General features: G+C 32.6%; 1 protein-coding gene across 2 annotated transcripts; it reads right to left on the bottom strand.

The window, feature by feature from the left end:
• Window positions 1-11,679: 11,679 nt before the first annotated feature.
• Window positions 11,680-19,288, bottom strand: LOC25502745 (sucrose transport protein SUC3). Of its 2 annotated transcripts, XM_013590301.2 has the most exons (14): window positions 19,019-19,288; window positions 18,570-18,635; window positions 18,223-18,321; window positions 18,074-18,138; window positions 17,875-17,959; window positions 17,731-17,764; window positions 17,304-17,403; window positions 15,447-15,522; window positions 14,254-14,607; window positions 13,950-14,093; window positions 13,573-13,806; window positions 13,356-13,419; window positions 13,230-13,273; window positions 12,238-12,405 (listed from the first exon to the last, which is right to left on the bottom strand). In XM_013590301.2, exons 1-14 carry the CDS (start codon window positions 19,286-19,288, stop codon window positions 12,238-12,240), a joined length of 1,803 nt encoding a protein of 600 aa, XP_013445755.1. The 2 variants fall into 2 exon arrangements, with proteins under 2 accessions (XP_024628578.1, XP_013445755.1); XM_024772810.1 differs by lacking the exons at window positions 18,570-18,635; window positions 19,019-19,288 and having other exon boundaries at window positions 11,680-12,405; window positions 18,074-18,113; window positions 18,223-18,289.
• Window positions 19,289-21,058: the final 1,770 nt, after the last annotated feature.

The raw sequence follows: 21,058 nt of genomic DNA on the forward strand, positions 1-21,058 counted from the left end.
TATATTCACAAGTCTAAATAAAATTCATTTAGGCATACACATATAATTAAAAAGAAAAAAAATCAAGTGTCACGTATTTTTGAAATAAATAAATGATACATATCGTAAAAGTATGTGTTTAAATAATTTTGATTTGAAGATGTGTATAAATAGAATAATGATATTTATACAACTATTTTAAAACAATTTCTTCTTATCTTTTCTTATCACTTCTTATCAGCCAAAAACAATAGTGAAAGAAAGATGCAGAAATAGTAGAAACACAATTAAAGAGAAGAGATAATATTTTAAAAATTATCATAAAATAATTGTTTAAATAACATATCTAATATAAATATTTCTCCTTCTATATTCGGTATATGCTTTATGAAAATCGATGTGTCTGACGTTTAACCATACAAGAGAAGTCAAACATGATTGTCATGGATATATATAAAAGAGATATTTTGTACTGTACGTAATATTTTCTGAAGGGTTTTTTGCTGTAATATAATAAGGTGCCGTTTTATTTATTTTAAGGTTTGTTACAGTACTGCATGCAAGATAATTTTATCTACACCCATATCTAGATATCTTTAGGCTGGACCTATAATCTAAATAAATATAATAATATGATAAAAGAGAACTTGCCCTTCTGGTTAAACTATTCATAAAGTGCAGCATGATGTGTCACCTTTTTTAATTCATTTATATTTTTGCATTTTGAAGTATTTTTTATTTTATTTGGGTGACCAAAGTTTTTTTACATCAAAAATAGTTATTAAAATGTAAGTTTTGTTTGAGATTAGACCCATATAATTTTTTTTGGGTGAGTATAGTATTTCTTATAAAACAATGTATATTCATGAAATGATATAAGCTTTAGTTATTTGACATTTATATTACTAAGTTACAGGTCTATTAGATTTTATATATATTCTTTTAATGTCAAGTTATTGGTATTTTATGAAATCCTAGCGTTTGTGTCAAAAAAAAATGAAACCCTAGCGTCTTTATTATTCTATCTGATTATCTATGTTGTTAACATGATATCAAGAGCCTAATTTGATCGTCCTTGAATCATTTATAACTTCCTCTATTGAATTCCCAAAAACATTGGAATTGTGTCGTTTTCTTTATTATTTTTGAAATTGAATTAGAGTGAATGTATGATTCACTTGCTGTTTGGAAACGAAATAAAGAGAGCAAGGTTTAGTTTTAGAATTTTTGTTTTGGGATAACGTGTTTGGTGCAATATTGATTACTCCCTCCGTTTTTAAATATAAGCAAATTTTACTTTTTAGGTTCGTTCAATTAATGATATATGTGGTTTATAATATGGACCGCATCCATCATTAATTGAATGAACCTAAAAAGTAATATTTGCTTATATTTAGAAACGGATAGAGTATATGCATGTGTTAATTTGTTTGAATTTCAGCGTTCGGCCAGGTTTTAAATTTTATGATGGATAGTATATGCTTTTTAGGTTGTGAATTTTCCTTTAATTGTTCTTCTTTCTTTTGATTCATCTTTTTGGTAGCTTCTTCATTTTGATCTCTCTTTTGATGATTCTTATGTTTGATTGTCTCTCTTTATTTGGTTCATCCTCTTTGCTTGATTGAACCTCTTATTATTGATTCTTGTTTGATTACACTTCTCTATGTTGATTATTTTGATTGATTGGACCTCCCTACCTCTTCTTCTCTTTGGATGGTTTCTTTGGTCGGATGATGGTGATGGTTCTTGCTGCTCCTTGTATGATGATAATTCACTTTGGTTGCTCCTCTTTTTATGATGATAACTCACTTTGAGTAGTGTTGAACTTTATGTTATCATGTTTTTTGTATTTTGTTTGACAAATTCACAATATTTTTTGTTGATGCATCATGAGTTTGAAGGTAAGTGTTAGATAGTAAAATATTGGTCTTAAGTTTTTTTTTTTAACAAACTAAAATGATAAATAAACAAAGAGCGATGAGAGATTTTGAGAGTAGGAGAGGCGGAAACCATAGGGCTAGCCACGGGCAACCGCGTCGGAGCTTTTCTCCGGCAGAGAGACATCATTGGGGATAGGGGTCCAATCAGGGTGGCAAATATTGGGGGATAGGGGAAATTGGACTGTGGTGAGGTCTAGGAAGAGGAAAGCGACGGAACTGGAACACAGAGGACGGGACAGGTCAAGAGGTTCAGACGGTCAGCAAGGAGCGGCGACAGGCAACGAACAACATCGATTTATTGGTTTTAAGTTATTGGGTCTTTGTACTGCTAAGTTAGCAGTTCATTATGTTTTATATATACTCTCTTGTAACCTTTTATAATTCCAACCTATTGGTATTCTATGAAACTTTATATCGTCTTATTCTATTTGATTATCTATATTGTTAACAATATCAACTACGAATGGATTAAATTATGATATATAAGATATGTAATTCATATATTCCTTGGTCTAAAGATTTTCAATGGAGATGTGGTGTCAATATCTCTTACAAGTATTGGATCATTAACACGTTTCTCTCAATGGTTCCCATTCACCCCAATCAATTGTATCAAAGCTCTAGTTCAATTCAAGGATAGGCATTCTTAGTATGCTATGTGTTGTAGCTATTTGATCTTCCACGTCAAACAAGACAGGAGAAAATATGAAAGAGTTGTTTTGGAAATTATTTGGCTATAAAAATTTTGGTAATTTTACGTGACTATTGACTCACCTCTCTTTTCTAAGAACCTACCTGATGTATGTTTATATTTACCTACAAATGCAACGTCAATGTATTTTTAAGTGTTGTGAAATTGGATATAGAAAAAATTGATGGAAGAAATCGAATTGTGGAAAAATTAAGTCAATGGTGTATGTATTAATGCCACCAAGATTACACAGCATTTAATAGCACAAATGCATTGGTTACCATTGAAGCACGAACACTTCTCGGATTAGGCGTGTTCTGGTATTGGACACGTGTCATGTTCGATACCGACATGACACTAACACTTGAAATTACACTGCATTATGTAATTTTTTTTCAAATTATTAGTTGTGTTGACGTGTCAGTGTATGTGTCGTGTTCAGTGTCATGTCTGAATCCGTGCTTCATAGATGTTACACAATTCCCCTTCAAACATAATATACATACCCCCTGGTTAGTTTGAGTTCTTTCAAAGTACCCAACTCTTATAGTCAATAGTTCTCAATCATTGAATACGATAAAATGGCTCTGAAAATAAAATACCATGAGATATTTTTCTAACTGTCGAGAATCAAAATACTCAAATACTAGAATTGCAATCATTGATAATCCAAATCTGTAGTTCTGTTCACTCATAATTTTACATGCAACAAATTTTATTGACTATGCTGGAAACTACAGTAGCTTCCACTCTATTACGATTTGCTGGAGGGTCGATAGCTAAGAAGTCCGAATACAGGTGCGGGTACGATACAATACGGATACGCGGATACACGAATTATTTAAATTTAGGATACAATAAGTCTGAGATAAGTTAACAAAAAATTTATACTAAAACTTATTTGTATGTAAAATACTTGAAGAAAATAAACATCGATTACTCTTCATTATTTAATTATTATCTTATTATAAAAGTCACAATTTTTTAAAAATAATATATGTGATGAAAATAAATAAAAAATGTAAAGTTTTTCTTATAAACCATATTATATTTTCATATGTTTGGATATCGAGAGAAGAATAATTAAAAGAAGTCAACATAAATTTTATCTAATGTTGATTAACTGAATCACCTCTCTCTCGTTACCTTCATCCACAAGAAGTATAATTTTAAATGGTTCACCATGAAACAATTCCACTAATGCATATCTTGAATCATATAGATCTCTCCTGAATTTTTACAACATTGTCTCACTTTTTTACCCTTCATCTTTTTCTAGGATACATATATGCGAAGTATCTTATAAGTATCCTTGTGTATTTGTGGATACGTATTTTTTTTTAAATTAAAATAACTTATACTTTATGGATACGTATCCGCGAGTATCCGTGGAGTATTGGTATCTGATACGTATCCGATACGAGTACGTCTCCGTTTTGGAGTATCCGGGCTTCATAGGTCTATAGTCTTTTTCCTTCAAAAAAAAGGTTTATAGTCTTTTATAAAAAAAAAATTGTAGTTGTAGTCGAGTTGGATTTCGATGGCTCATTGATCGACCAGGGTCAAAAAAATCTTTAAGGATTCAGATAACACTAGTTCAATTATGTTTTTTTGTTAATGACAAATATTTAGTATGTTAATTTTTTTTTTTTTTAAGAATTATTATGTTAAATGTTACCTTAGTATTTTCTCATTTTTTTTGTTAGGATTTAAATCATGAATTTAACTTCTTTAATCTCTTATCTCAATCAATCAAGTGAGCGACTCATCCCCGCTCTACTTACATACTATCTACTAAGGTCGTGAATCAACTAAGAAATTCGAACACAAATCCCTATAGAATTTGGGTTGAATCTTTATCAACTGGATCAACCTACACTTCGATCATTGATAAAACTATTTGATACGGTCCGAAGTAATTTTGAAACTATAGTTTTTCACATATATAAAACTAGTGAAAAGGACATGTACAATTTTAGTATGATGATTGCAATTTTCATACAATTGGAGATGAAAAAACAGTATCAAATAAAGAAGTACATCACGCTTATAGTATCAATATGAGGTAAATGAACATTCATCTATAGTACATATTATGAAGTAAAAAGTACATTTTAACTCTACTACTGTTATTTTTTCCGTTACTATTCTGTCACCATCTATATCTAATATTTGAAACAGGAAGTTTAAGCGACACATAGGACCCATGAAAGGAATTAAATTTCTAATACATGGTCCCAAATTGGCTAGATCATAAGCCATAAACATGCACGACCATAAGTTCCTCTTTGATTTGAACCCTTCGAGACTTTCTGATGAGTACATCACTTGATTCAACAGCTATAATTGATGTTGTGATTCTGACACTAATATAAATCCATATAGTACTCACTATTCATATATAGTCATATAAAATTAATTCCTGTATAGAACTCGTATACAGAATAATTGTGAGTTTCTGCCACCCTCTTAAAATATATGTCGCATTTTTATGATGTATACTATTAAATGATTTATTTTGATCATAATTTTGAACTAATATATGAGTATAAATATTAGCATGTAAGATGTTGTTATATATAGTTGTCTTCGATAAATATTTTCAAAATATTTAATTTTTATAACTTTTTACTTTAGATAATTAAATATATTAATGTAAAAGTTATGCAATGATATGTGTGAAGTGATTGACTGCGACATGTATTTTGAAACGAAGAGAGTATTTGTTTAAATTTCAGATTTATGTAATATAGTACAATTTACTACAACAGTAAAGTTTGATAATTGTGTCGAACACCAAACATGTTTTCGATTATTAAATCATTAAATCTCATCATATTTTATTTAATTTAGTAATGAGATATATTGATCCATAGATAGAAAAACAACCTTATACATGGTATGTTTCTTGTGTCCAATATTAGTATAATAATATTTTGTTCTAAAGTGAGGATTGAATCTTTAACTTGGAGATTAGTATAAGTGAGTTAAAGTGGCAAATACTTTGTTTTCCTGACTATACAATCAATGTCTTCATATGTCTTTGTTTGAGTCATGTTCATACAAAAAATATACGTTAAGATATCTTTGTCCATTATATGAATATGAACTTACTCAAGTCCACTTGACTATACGAAATATAGTCAGGTTCAAGTGAATAAGATGTTCTAAAACAAGGGAAAGTATATAGTCTTAATAAAATTAGTAGATAGAGTCATGAATCTATGTATTGTGATGATAGGACATTAATAAGGTCCCATGCAAACACTGCTTTGATATCTAGCTAACCAAAGACAATTGAGTTCTCATTGATTCACATGCCTTTATTTATTAGTTGGAAATTTGCATTAGTATGAAGTGGAATGTCAAGGATTTAAACTCGTGAGGAGAGTCCAGCTCAAAAGACTAGTCTATTAGATAGTGATGCAGGAGGGTTTTATTAGTAATTTAGTAGTATTTATGATTTAAACCTAATTTTCTAGAATTTTCTATTTTGTATTCAGTTTGTTATTTTTGGCCCATTAGGGTTTGTTATTTCCCTATTTAAACTTAACAGTTGAATAGCCTAATAGATAACTTTTATTCATTCAATAATATTTTAGAGAGTTTTCTCAATTTTTGATGGATTCCGAAATCCTATTTTCACAAGTTTGTTGCTTGCAAACTTGTTCCTTTTCAATCTAAATTTAGCGCTTGCTAGCCTACGGTTCTGTACTGCGTCAGATGGGAGAGTCTGATGGTTTAAATATCACATCAAACACTTTTATCTACTCGATGTGACTCTTAACATATTTTAGAGAGTTTTCTCAATTTCTGATGAATTCCGAAACTCTATTTTCACAAGTTTGTTGCTTGCAAACTTGTTCCTTTTCAATCTAGGTTTAGCGCTTGCTAGCCTACGCTCCCGTACTGCGTCAAATGGGAGAATTTCATAGTTTAAATATCACATCAAATACTTTTATCTACTCGATACGACTCTTAACATGGAACCATGTTAATATTCTTTAATTTCCCATATTAAATATTTTTTCTGATTAAATAAACAAAAAAAATTCAAAATTGAAATAGAAAAATTAAAGAAAAGAAATAGGTAATGAATGTTCTCATCCACATGCTGTTATGCTTTCTGGTGCGTTGAGTTTACTCAAAATCCCATGTGCTATCTTTGCATGACATATCTTTTTCCAGTGTGTGTGTTTCCCTTTTTTAATCTTGTCAAATTTTCAAATGTTTTAATTTTTGGTATTTTCCTATAAGAAAATGTACATTGAAAGTGATATGTCAACTACTGGACCAGTTATGTTTTTATTTTTTTAAATGTTTTCTCGTGACCATGTTTATTTTTTTCACTTTGTCAGATAACAGATGGCCCATTTATCAGAACCGTTCATTGCGGAGGATACTTCCCCAATTGATTGAAAGTGTTTTTTTTATTTATAGATAAAGAAACTATATATTACTTTATCAAAAAGGAGAAAAAAAATATTAAAGAGTAAATGCTATGTAAAGATGCAAGTAGGATATGCACTTAGTCCTACTAGTGAAAGTTAATTTTTATTTATTTAAAGAAAAAAGGAGAAATTGTTTTTAGAAAAGTTATAAAGTATTTCAATATTTTAATTACAGACAATATCATCTCTTTTACTGCATCCTTCCTTTTTTTTTTACTATCATATTTGTAAAGTAGGGGCAGTTTAGTAAAAGTGTTATATCCAATGACTATTTCATTCAATTTCTTAATCTGTATGTCAAAGTCTACAGCGACACTCATTTTAAAACGGATTGAGTATTATTTTTAGATTGTCTTTTTAAGGATATTATCTTTAGATTTTTATTCACAATGAATATTGTGTAATAAATAAGAAAACATGTTTGATATGGTTAAAGTAGGGTTTTTTTTTTTAATAGACGAGATGGCAAAGTCATCATAAACTCACACAAATAAGGTGGAGATGTCAGGGTTCGAACCTCGGTCATGATGTCCGGTTTAACAATTTCAGCATATTTGTCGGTTGAATTAGGACTTATGAGACGGTTAAAATAGTATTTTATTAGGCTCAAATTCATAAACACTTCCAATGACCACAGCGAAAATGACTTTTGATGTCGACTATATTTTTGAAGTTAAACACGTGTCTAACATCAGTTAAAACGAGATTGCCAAATGTGACTTTTCAAAAAGATTTTTTTTTTTTTTTTAACAAAGCAAAATGAGATATATTAACAAAAAGTTTTGATCCCTAGCACAAGGAGTGTCAAAAGAGACAAAACAAAATTACAAAGAGTTCCGATCAAACCACAAAAAATAACAAGGAAAAATACATCAGCCAATCTCCAAACAAGCAAGGGGACGCTGCCACCACATATGGTAACCAAAAGGAAAGCACACATTTTTTGCTTTCAACCATTTAAGAGATATAATCTTAACCTTCTCAAGTAATTGTGCAGTTGTTTTTGCTGTATTGACAAATATTCTCTGATTTCTTTTGTGCCAAAGAACTCAAATACCACAAAGCCAAACCAAATGAAGGAAAGACCTTCTTGAAGCATTGCTACCAGAAGAGAAAACAAATTGATAATAATGATCCAGAACCTGATAAGGATCCACGGAAAACACACCAATCCAAGTTTTAATTTGTTGCCGAAGATCACCAAAAATAGGACAATGAATAATTAAATGATCTAATGTTTCATTCAAAAAGAATTTTCTTAAACCAATTGTTTTACACTATTACTTTTTGGGTGTTGTTAACGAGTGTCCCCGGGATACTCTTTAAGGATCCCAAATTTAAAAAATATTCTCTAAAAAAGTCAAATGTTACAAATTACAGTGCATTGATTACACAAATTTTTATAAAAACTTACTATTAAAGGTACTTAAAGAGTGCCCCGGAGACACTCGTTAACATTTCCCTTACTTTTTTCACCTTATCAGTTTCTCACTCGTCCTATTTTTTTTTTAAATACTCTTTGTTCAAATTGTAGAATCCGAAACAAATTTATAGGTTTTTTGGATTATATAATATGAAATATATTTTGCCCGGATTTTTAAAGAGACAATGGTTTATATTATTTCAATGACATAAATATAAATGATAAAACATAAAATAAATGTAAATATAAACAAAATTAAAAGGAGAAAATGATAAAGACAAAATTTCATTTTATTAATATATCAATACATTTATAATAAAATAAAGCTTAAGCTTAAAGTTATTACATAAAATATTCAAACATCTATTATTAATCTATTAAAAACTTAAAGTTGTGGTGCAAGAAGATGAAGGGGGAAACAAGAGAGGGAATGAGAAAAGGATGGTGGGGGGAGGGGGGTTGGGGTAAGGTTTGTTTCCTTTCTAGAAAGAAAGAGGTCTTGATGGTCAACCTTTACACCCAAGCAAACCAACCTCGCACCCAAGCAAACCGCGCTTCTTTGCAGCGTGGCACCATCCCCATTAACCGTTCATACAATCCCTGAATTTTCAAAGTAGTCTTTTTGTATGAAAGACCGACGATGGAAATACATTGTTGTAGAAGGAAGAGAAGGAGAGTGTAAGATGATGGTGTGAGAAATTATGAAGAATTGAAGGGTATTTATAGGAGAAATTTGTGAAGAATGAGTCGCTTAGAGTGTAAGGACTTTTAATTATGGGTCAAAAAACGTGTTCAAAGGATTTTACCAGACATTAAAGCTAATAAAATCCTTTGAAAAACGTGTTCCATGAGTTACTCTTGCTGAGCAAGTAACTGCCAAAGTCATGGACACTTTCTTAAAAAGAAAAAAAAATCATGTCTAAAAATCTCAACCCTATCTTATTACGGAAGTTATTTTTTAGATAATTGCTTTTAGTTTTTCCATATTGCTCTAAAGCCTCTCAATTTCTACTTGAAGTTATCCTTCGATACTTCATTTTTTTTACTCTATTCTTTTTTACCTGAAAAATAGCCTTCTGTAAACTATCTTCCGATAAACTATTTTGTTTGTTTTGAGCAAAACAAGGGCATCTGAAGAACAACCATCTTTTTCGTATTGTTTGGCAAATGGATTGCAGCCCAATCTTTGTCAAAAGAAACTCCTGTTGCAATGATAGCCTAATCTCTGGGTATGGAATTTGTTTGTTAATAAATGTATGTATATTTTCTTTTCCCAACCTACTAACTTCTCACGCCCCTCCAAAATGTTCAAATTGTCTTGTTCAGATTATATAATCTAACATCTAATTGTTCTATTTCATATTATATAATTTGAATCCCCTATAAAAACAGAAATAGATGATCAAAGATCTAAGTTGACCATCATAACATCCTCACAAAAAATCGCACATAAGTTTTGGGGATGGTATGATGGTTTATAGTGACGACCATGGCATCATTACCGCCCCAAAAGAAAAGTAAGAAAGAAAATAAAAGAACGAAAGATGATGAGTTTTAGAATGAAGAATATGGAAGAAAGGAAGGATAATTATAGGCAATTGTTCGAATTTTGGACTGTTTCGGATTAATGGTTCGGATTATATAATCTGAAAAGTGTATAGCCGTTATAAAAATTTGTATTTTGGTGGATTTGACACGTTTCAGATTATATAATTCGAACGTTGTTTAGATTACAGAAAAAAGAAAAATCTGTCCCATTAAATAAAATTCTAAAATAACAAAAATTAAACATAACAATTTCAGCAACCAAATATAACAACTTAAACACAAACAAGATCATGGATCAACCAAACAAAATTCTTCTTCTTTATATCCATCCAAATTGTCATGAATATCATGAAAATATCTTACCAAAAAAACGTCTAACTCAATTGATCCTTTTGAACTATACTTATCAAATATAGAGAACATGGTTCTCATGTCGTCATTCTAGAGTTTCATCTGAGTGAATTAAATGCGCCCATCTAAGTCGAACAATGGACAATGATAGTCAACATTGACCACATTCCTGGTGTCTATGGTTGAGACGACCGTTAATTTGTCCAACAGACCCTTAAACAGAGACAATGTGACATCAATGTGGACCCTAAATAGATTAGGTTTCCCCTCATTGTGATAAACTGCAGGTAGCTTAGTGTTCATATCTACTGAACAAGTGTTCATTGTTATGTGGTGTGGTTTGCAAATGAACTAAACATGTAAATTTATAGATGTCTCTATCCGTCGTGGACCATAGAAAAATCATATATTTGACTGGTACATATTATATAATATGAATCGTGACAAACCCTCCAAAGCACAAGTTTTTCAACAGTCTAGGCACATTTTTGAATTATATGATCTGAACCTTTACTCGGCATTCGTTCGAATTATATAATTTGAAACAACCAAAAATTTAGACAATGGCTTGGTCAAGAAGTCATTGAAAGATCATATAATTTTGAGGTCAAAATGTGCTGTTTTACACATTTATTATATTGTATCGCACGTGTTGATTGACTGTACATACATTGTATGTGATCCTTCACCTATAGATACTCTTCATTTCTTCCATTTCCTTCGGTCTAAAATCTCATCTCATCTTCCTTCTTCCCTTTTCTTAGTTTTCTCTTGGAGCGGTTATGATGCAATATTTTATTGTTGGCCTTTCATATGAAGATTAACCAACACCTTGTGTCATTTTTTACGGTTAGTATGAATAGTCAAAGGGGGCTATTTCACCCCATCTTGTGTTTTCATATCAGTTAGGATTTGGAATTGTTTAGAGCAGTTTCCACCCTCTCATGCTCCATCTTATACTACAAATTTAACTTTAGGTGTCAAACATATTGTTCTAATTAGTGTTCTGTTAAAGTAAATGAATTATGAATTCATGTTCAAAATTAATAAAATGTGTTGAATTATTAAATTTGGTTGTCACTTTAAGTTATGTCATTATAATTATGACTTTTTAATAAAATGAATTGAATATGATCAAAAATTGAGCAAAAACATTTCGAATTTTATTATCCGAAAAACATCAAATATACTTCGTATTATAAAATACAAATGGAGTAAGATGATCAATTCAGAGGGCTTGCAAGAAGTGCATAGGATGGCAAAGGAAATTATATTTTTCCAACCAAAAAAAAAGCATTACCCACAACATACATTTGCATTCTTAAGCAGGTTTTACAACAACACCATACATCATATACATACATGGTACAAACCTCTAAGATTAGCTTTCAGACAACTTACAGTGTTATATGTTCTACTGTAATAAAACTAACTTAACGTGTGCTCCATTCAGGCAAAAGTCTCAACCCAAAGATTTATACTTTTATGGGGGGAAAAGTGTGCTGGATCGAAATCTTTAAGCAAGTACGAACCCAAGTTGCAAGATTAACAATCAAAATTGATCTCATCATATTGTAATCACTAATTGATTGAATAACGGTGATTACAAACATGTATTACTATTTGCACCTAAGCTTTCTTCTATTGTGCAGCCATTATAATATATTACATACAATACAGACACCCATAAATGTGGGAGGAAGAATGAATGAATTTGAATCTGTAATGCGCCTTTTGTGTAATGGAAAGCAACATAACACAATCAACGTGCCTACTCTCCAAAATTTTCATGTTATTCCAATTCTGAGGACCATGTACAAGTTAAAAACACTAACGGATTAGATCTCCCAACAGCTAGCCAAAATGAAAACCTGATGACTTGAAACTGCTAGAAAGGTTTGGCAGTTTTAGAGTTGCAACAATGCCACCAGCTAGAGCACAGATAGACGCCAAAACAAATGCAGGAATATTGCCACCACCAAAGAGAGCATCCCATGGACCAGAACCAAGGGATATAATCATCTAAATAAACAAATAATACATCAAAATAGAACTAACAACATTTACGGGAAATTCAAATTTCAGGGGTACTCATAGGTACTGATTCAGAAAGTAGCTATTACAGAAAGAAAAAGTAGAGTCTTATTGATGTACTGTTCCTTACTTAAATCAAGATAATCTAATTCGCAGAAAGAACGTAAACCTAGTATTAAAAGTCATCAGGTAATTGAGAGCTTGGCCACTCCCAATTTTAATAGCCAATCAACAAACTAGCTGTCCCCTCTATTCATACAATCTAACTAATCACTACTCTAACATCTATAAGACCTGCTCTTAAAAGGCAAGGCTTAACTAATTGACCTGTAACACTTGATCCCTTGGGTCCACCCTAACTTCTGTTGCAAACCTTCCTAATTGGGGGTTGGATGTAAACAAATTCTTTATGGAAAACTAATAATAAGTCTAACATGTAAGCTGCCATTATTGAAGACCAATGCCACTAGTTCCATTTGGATACCACATACATAAATAGAAAAAATAACACCAGCTCAAAGTAGCTAATTTTCATTTAGCACGAGGTTTTTCTATCATAATAAATTTCAATTACCCTGTTCAAAAATGAATTGCACTGGAATTTCAACCATAATACGGAAGTGTTGGTTGAATAGGAAAGAACAGCATCAGATTGTGGATTATTAGTCTTGTAATACGAACATACACATACCACCAGTGCCATCCAACTTAATAAATAAAATAAAAACAAGATGACAATACAACTCTAAAAGGGTCTGCTCTCCAAATATGGAGAGGACTAGCAGACAGAGTATTTGAGAAGAAAATGGTACCTGTGGAGCAACAATTGCAAGATTTAGAACTCCTATAGCCAATCCTGCAGAAAAATTCAAACATGTTGATATCTGAAACTTTTAATAGACCAAAAGTTAAGCACAACATCTACATCTAATACCAACCTTGGCCACCACCTGAATCAGCAGTCAACTCTGCTGTAACAGCAAAGGGAACACTGTAGGTAATCTGTAACATAAACACACAAATTTATCCTGTCATGAACTTCCATATATATATATATACACACACACTAATACAATGATTGGTCAAGAAGATTGGTAGGAAAAGAAGGAAACCGACAATGTATCAAAATAGTTTGAATGAGAAAACTTCACTCACCGCAAGTGGAAATCCAAGCAGAACAAACACAACCAGAGAAGCATACTTGATTCCTTCACTTGCTCCAATTGCATGTTCTATCCCTCGAGTATAATCATGGACAGAAATTAGACTAATGATAGCAGTGCCAGCCATGCAAACAAAGACGACAAAATTGCTCACTGCCCATACTAATCTTGCACCCATCAACTTGCACATTGGTTCGATTAAAAAAGAGCTAATTCCAAGCACAACCTATAAAGCCATAAATAATTATTCAAGAAAAAATGTCCAAAAAATCGAATTTAATAAAAGATAAACAAAGTCTCCGATCACCATTGATAAAAACTTGTGACAAATCTCTTTAAAAAAATATTCTGTTCAATATGAGTTCTTACAGAATTCAATAGCAAACCAAATGCACCTTCTCTAACACCTTGATCATAAAGATCTACTTCCAAAGTGGTCCCTTTTGGATCCCCATGATAAACTTCTCTTCCCATCCAATCCGTATCGAACAAAAAGAAGGGAAACCATGACAACTGCAGGTAGACAGGGTTGGAGGAAATATAAGAAGGATCTCAAATGAGAAGCACCAGCACAAGACAATACCAATAAATTCACTAACAATGTAAAAACAGAAAATAGGCGTGATGTCAAAATAATCTTTTGAACATAAGTAATGAAGTATCTAGTACCTACCCACGTGAGAGCCATTACAACCAGCACTGAATGCATAGCAGGTGGCAAATGCCTTAAACTTGTCAACAAGTTAACTAATACTGCTCCAGGCCCATCCATTAAATTTTCATTATGATCATCCCCAGCATTGAAACTCTCATGCTTCAGATTTACAACTTCCTCAGAGCGATCCTCGCTTAACTTACCATTGGACTCATTTATAACAGATAAAGGCTTTTGTTTTGAAAATTCAATGCCATTTTGTTCATCCAATAAAGGAGCAGAATCTGATAACTGGTGATGTTTACTTGCAGTGATAAGCGGAACTTCATCAGCAAAATATAGGGTTACAAGTGTGCATAATGTCAAAAACACCTGCCAATATTGTAACATGAGATTAAAGCTATCAAATAAATTTAAAATATGCACATATAATGCAGTACGTTTAGCAACGTATGATTGAAAAACATGACAGATCTACTAGTGAATAACTCCAGGAAACAATAGCACTGCTTTATTTTAGAAGTGCTTCTCACGTTGCATCATGGACCTACTAAGGTACTAAAATCACGAGATTTGTGGTATTATATGTTCTCCAATTTTTATCTCTACATTAATGGAGTTCTGTTTCTCTTGCTAAACTTGCACTCCTTATAATAGCACAAATCTCGTATCCATATATGGACTCTGACAACAGGTACCAAGAAAAAGTCAGATAAGTAAGCTAAAAATGATGATGTTTCCCCACAATAGAATTAATAAAAAAAAAGGAGAGCAAATAAACAGAAAAAACTAGACAAACTGAAGGAGAATGTGTTTGACTGTTTTCAAGACATCAACAACAATAGCAACCAAGCTTTATCCTACTAAGTGGAGTAAGAACAAACGACGCCATAATGTTCTATCATATCTCTATCCAACTGATTAATCTCTACATCTTTCTCAATAGTTTCTCTTATAATTTTTCTAGGTCGTCATGTGCCTCTGGTGATTTGACTACCCTCTACCTCACCTACTCTCGTTACTATAAAATCTAAAGGTCTTCTTTCCACATGCCAAAACCCCCTACGTCAAGTTTCAACCATATTATTTATGATAGGTGAAAAAAAAAGGTGGTGCATTATTAGATCAGCTATGCTTAGGATCTCTTAACTTAAAGCAACAGAAAGTCAAATATGAAGGCCCAATTAAAAGGATTTTCAGTAGTAACCTACCACAGCAACAAGAAATGCTGCCTTAAGATTGCCACATGCCTCACAGCAAGCTCTATTTGTCAAGAAAGGGAACCATCTGTTAAGGTAAGAAAAACCAAAATATTAATCAGTAATACATATAGAAAGAACTTTATAAGTAAAAATAAAGATAAATAAAGATAAAATTACATATATAAATTCAATAATGGTGTGTTTATGTAAATCATGCAATACTCAACGGATTTCATGGCATAGCAACCAATGTTATCAAGATCGCAAGTTCATTAGCAAGATCAAACGAGAGAAATGAACGAGTTTGACATCTCGGTCACCCCCTAAGATCGGAATCGTAAGCAAAATCAAGTTATGTGTAAGATTGAAGCAAGATCAGAACAAAATCATTTCTGGATCACGAAATCGCATCGGACCATGCGCAACCTGGTTGGGAAAAACCCTAATACTATAATATTTATTTCATGCGACCTTGCACCGCCTCTCGCAGCCTCGACCTTCACCCTCTTTTACGACCTTCGCCACATCTTCACCCTCTCTCACGGCCATTTCTGCCTATCATTCTCACTATCTGTCGGGCGAGCCATAAACCTTTGGGATAGATCCTAGTTGCGATCTTGGTACCCCTCCCGATCATAGTCAAAATCTTGATCTTAACAACATTGATAGCAGCAGCAACAAGAAGCCCAAATACATAATCATTGGATATACATAAATCTAATTGTTGTTAAAAAATGAAAAACATAAATCTAATTATCAAAACCACTTATGAGATCTTTAACATGACTAGTTCAAATGTAGCACCAACACTCCAAGTTGAAGACATGTTCGAGTGTCTAACACATATCGGACGACACATGTCAAACACTTCATTCTAGCATCGGAAAATAAAAATATTATTTTTGGCTTTGACAGATGGAGGCCACGACCTGAATACAGCTCTGGCAGCTAACCAACACTTCCCGTAGATCCTTTTTAGCTTTTTTGGTAGTAGATAGATGGATTGAAGGTTCAAGACAGTTCAATAGTTCACCATATCGTTTTAGAAACTTCTTTTTGGCCTCTAAACAAAATTTTCAAATTGCATAATGATTTCTCTAGTATCTAATTATATAATATAATAATTAATTATATAATACACATATCCATGTAGCTGGCCCAATATTTTGGACATTATTGGTGTCTATGTGTCATGTCTGTTGTCCAAGTTTGTGCTTCATACAATTATTCCTTTCTAAAGATACATTCTCCCACATTACTGCAGCATAAATGTAGAACCAACTACTCTCCCTTGTCTTGTTTCTAATTATCCCTTTTCAAATTGCATAATGATTTCTCTAGTATTTATATAATATAATAATTAATTATATAATACACACATCCATGTAGCTGGCCCTATATTTTGGACATTATTGGTGTCTATGTGTCATGTCTGTTGTCCAAGTTTGTGCTTCGTAAAATTATTCCTTTCTAAAGATACATTCTCCCACATTACTGTATCATAAATGTAGAACCAACTACTCTCCCTTGTCTTGTTTCTAATTATTGATTTCATAAGTACTCAAATTTCAAAAAATGTGTTTAATAATAATAAGAGGAAAAAACTTAGGTACAATTCCTTAGGTGCTTTTCGTATGGTTCTTAACTAAATTCACCATGATTTCCTCAAATCCATGATTTTCTCAGAGTTTATTATATGCAACATAGGTGTATTTTTAGTTAAGAACCATACGAAAATCACCTCAAGAATTGTACCCAAATTTTGTCCATAATAAGATATTCAATTAAAAAACAGTGTAATGGATTTTACATAGTTAATAGTGTGCAGAAATATGGAATAACAGCAAAATAGTAGCAAGGTCTCACTTGTTCCACTTTCCACTGGCACCAGACGAATATCCTAGAATGTTGCCCACTGCCATCCATGAGCAAAAGACAGCATTTGATACATTGCGTTGATCAGGACCTAAGTATGAGCAAAAGTGTTATTTCATTATGTCTCTGACACCAGACAAGTATTTTAAGACAAAGATGAAAATCAACGATTCTCATTGTGGTTGTTGAGAACTTGAACAATAAACATGTATATTATCACTAGAGAGAAATGAATGAATCTCATATGTTCATTAGATTGAAAGTGATCAATACAAAGCTTATTTATACAAATAGTGAGCTCTATGCTAAGTCATGTGAACTAACAACTAGAGAACTAATGGATAACTTGCTGCGCAAGTTATCTCTATACAAGGATGAATATCAATATATGTAATAATGTACAATAAGAAATCTTTACCTGCCAGATCTGCCAAAAGTGCTCTAGCTGGCCCCTAAATTTAAATTTAAACAAATGAAAGGTTTAGTTTACCGTCATTCAACTGCATCATCGGTATAAAGTTAATATAACAAAAGCACACTTTGATTCATTTAACAAACTTACCTGCACTGTGTTGTTGGCAAGGTCCAGCATCCAGAACCCAAGAATAAATATAACAGCAGCCCTTGTTCGGGTCCCTTTAAATGTTCTACAAGTTTGTATCATACAAATGAATTCCATTAATATCCGAGTTTATGTAAGTGAAACTCAAAGAAGAAGAAATAAATGAGTAAGAAAAGTACAAAATGATTGAAACAGAAACCTGCAATGCTCTTTTGTATCCCCTAATATGTATCCAATGTCTGCAGAATACCCGATCAATATCACCTACATTACAAGACTTAATTTAGCTTATATATAATCCGATGTAAAAAAGTATGGCAGAAAACAACCATTGTCATAAATGCTTACAGCAAACGAGATCATAAGAGATCCTGCCAGAATGAATGGACGTCTTCTGCCAAATTTTGAAGTACATTTATCACTCCAAATACCAACACAAGGTTGAACCTGTAATTTACCAGTTTAAAATTGTAAGATTACTTATTATGATCACAGTTATGGCCAGTTATAGTTGTATACGCCATTAATATCATTTAAGATCAAATCGAAACAAAGGCATAAAATATAGAAGGCTTGACCATATTCTGATGAAGCAATAGAAAACATATAGGCCAGAATAGTAAGTATAAATATGGAATGAACTTCAAATCTAAAATGTAATGAGAATTGAAATCAAAGATGAAAAGAAAACCTACCACAAGGCCTGTAATGGGGCCACAAAGCCAAATAAATGAAGAAAAAGCATGTCCTATTCCCAATGTCTGCATCAAAACCAAACAAATAGAGTAACTATATAGTAAATCCCAAATCCAAGAGTAAACAACCATTTTAGTCCCATCATAGTTTCTAAATATATCGAAATCGCGTCTTTGGTTAGTCATTTTAATCGTCAAATGTGTTTCTCTTACGATAATGACAACGCGTCTGACACATTCAGAGATTAAAATGACTATTTTCTTTTTGGAAACTCGGTATTGGACTCAAACTCAATGAGACACTACTTTGAGGAATTAATCTCATCACATTCAATAAACATAACAAGCTTTATAACTAAAAAATATCAATCAATTTCATTGCTGGTATCGCAATTCTAACAAAAATTCGGATCTAAACAAAATTAAGAAAAACAAAAACGCCTTAGGACCTGAATGTAAGGTGTGAGAAGAGAAAGCTGCAAAGCCCAACCAAACTGAACACCAGCAGCAACGGTGCAACTAAGAACAAGATGCGTTAACGAAGCATTATTCTTCGTCGGTAATTGATCTCCACGCGGCGGTGAATTAAGATCGATCCGATGCCGAGGTTCATCTCCGTCTCCGTCGATGCCGACGAGTTCGACTTCCGCGGCGGAAGAATCGTTTCTTAGATTCTTATAAGGAACACGGATCGATACTGAGTCAGACTTACCCGCCATTACGACGACGTGTTGTGAACATTCACGATGATCGAAGAATTTCTAGGGTTTTAAAATGGGAATGGAATCGTGGAAAAGAGGGAAAGTGAAAGAAGGTCAAAGAATTTGGGCGGGTGAAGAAGAAGAAGCTATGGTGCCATGGTTGAAAGTGAGATCTGCTACGTTGCAGTAGCGTCAAGAATGGTACTTTGTCTCCTTCCTATTTTTATGCCACGTGGCGCCACTTCAGTTACGTGGGTCCATGGCATATAAACAATTTGGATTAGTAAATCCACTTTGTTTAATACTCAATTTGGATTATAAACAAAAATGGCTTAATGCATACGGAGGTCCCTTAACTTATTTTTTCTTCTCACTTCAGTTCCTTAACTTTTAATTGTGTCAATTTGGTCCTGTAAGTACTCCTCCGTTTACTTAGTTGGTCCTTTCTGTTAACTTTTTGAAAAAAAACGTTAACTATGTACAGGTGGCTGTCCACGTTGGCCAATCACTTGAGGACATGGCAAATCACTATCAGCAATATAAAAGGGGATGAAATGTCAAAAATTAGGGTTTCATTGATCACATTCCTCCTTCTCTCTTCTTCTCCATCGTGAGTGACCACCATAGCCAAAACCTTCACTCTTGTTCTTCTTCTTTCATGACCCAGAACCCAGAAAAGCCTTAACCAAGCATCACCTTCACCTAAATGTCGAACCAGACATCAAAAACACAGTGGGTTCACGAGCAGTCTTATGGATCTGTTGGATCTAGTTTGAGAAGAAGGGGAAATCCGAGTTGTAGGTGTGGAGAACCAACTGTAGTTCGAACGGTTACTGACTCTTTGAATCCTAACTATGGGAAGAAATTTTGGGGTTGCAGCAACTACATGAATGCTTATGACAAAGGTTGCAGCTACTTTAAGTTAGTTGGTGAAGATGATTTTATTGATGAAAGGGAATTGAAGATTGAAAAACAGAGTAAAAAGATTAAGAAGTTGAAGTTTGAGTTATCAAGAACAAGAAAATGGTTGTTAATGGCACTGATTTTTGGATTTGTATGGTTTGGGATTGGGTTGGTGTTAGGAACAATTTTGGGTGGATTTTATTTGAAATAGCAAAATTTGTTGTATTTTGAGTGATGATGAAAGAATGTAATGGATTGAAGAATGATTGTAATGTTTTGATTATGATGAATGAATGAACTGTTTTGATTATGATGAATTAATGAAATGGTTTATTGATGAATGAAATTGTTGTTTGAGTTGTAAGTGAATTATAGCACATAACATGAAAGTGCAGTTTATCACCTAATTGCAAATTACAGAAACCACAAAATATCATAAGTAGTGAATCAAATGTGCATTATAGCACATATTCAATAAGTCATAAGTGCATTATAGCACATATTACATAAATAGCACACATTTGCTTAATAGTCAAAAGTGCTTAATAGCACACAAATGCTTAACAATTAAAACTGCTTAATAGCACACATTTGCTTAATAGTCAAAAGTGCTTAATAGCACAGAAATGCTTAACAATCAAAACAAATGCTTAACAACCAAAAGTGCTTAATAGCACACATTTGCTTAATAGTCAAAAGTGCTTAATAGCACACAAATGCTTAACAGTCAAAAGTTAGATATCCAAAAAAGACATTCTAAATTGCCTAATATCCCATATTTACAAGTCAGAAGTTATTGGTCCATCACATTGGCTGAGTAGCATATCCTCCCTTCTTTCTCCTATTGTTTCCTGTTTTTGCAGCTTGTTTTGGTTGAGTAGCAGA

The sequence above is a fragment of the Medicago truncatula genome, chromosome 8 (genome assembly GCF_003473485.1).
Source record: "Medicago truncatula cultivar Jemalong A17 chromosome 8, MtrunA17r5.0-ANR, whole genome shotgun sequence".
NCBI classification, from domain to species: Eukaryota; Viridiplantae; Streptophyta; class Magnoliopsida; order Fabales; family Fabaceae; genus Medicago; species Medicago truncatula.

Bases quoted from the DNA above. Each gene is read 5' to 3' on its own strand.
- LOC25502745 (XM_013590301.2), bottom strand. From the start codon at position 19,288: ATGGCGGGTAAGTCTGACTCAGTATCGATCCGTGTTCCTTATAAGAAT. The intron at 17,765-17,874 runs GTAAGTTTGTTA...ATTTAAATTTAG, and splicing joins TTGCCAACAACACAGTGCAG to GGGCCAGCTAGAGCACTTTT. The intron at 13,274-13,355 runs GTTGGTATTAGA...ATTTTTCTGCAG, and splicing joins TGATTCAGGTGGTGGCCAAG to GATTGGCTATAGGAGTTCTA.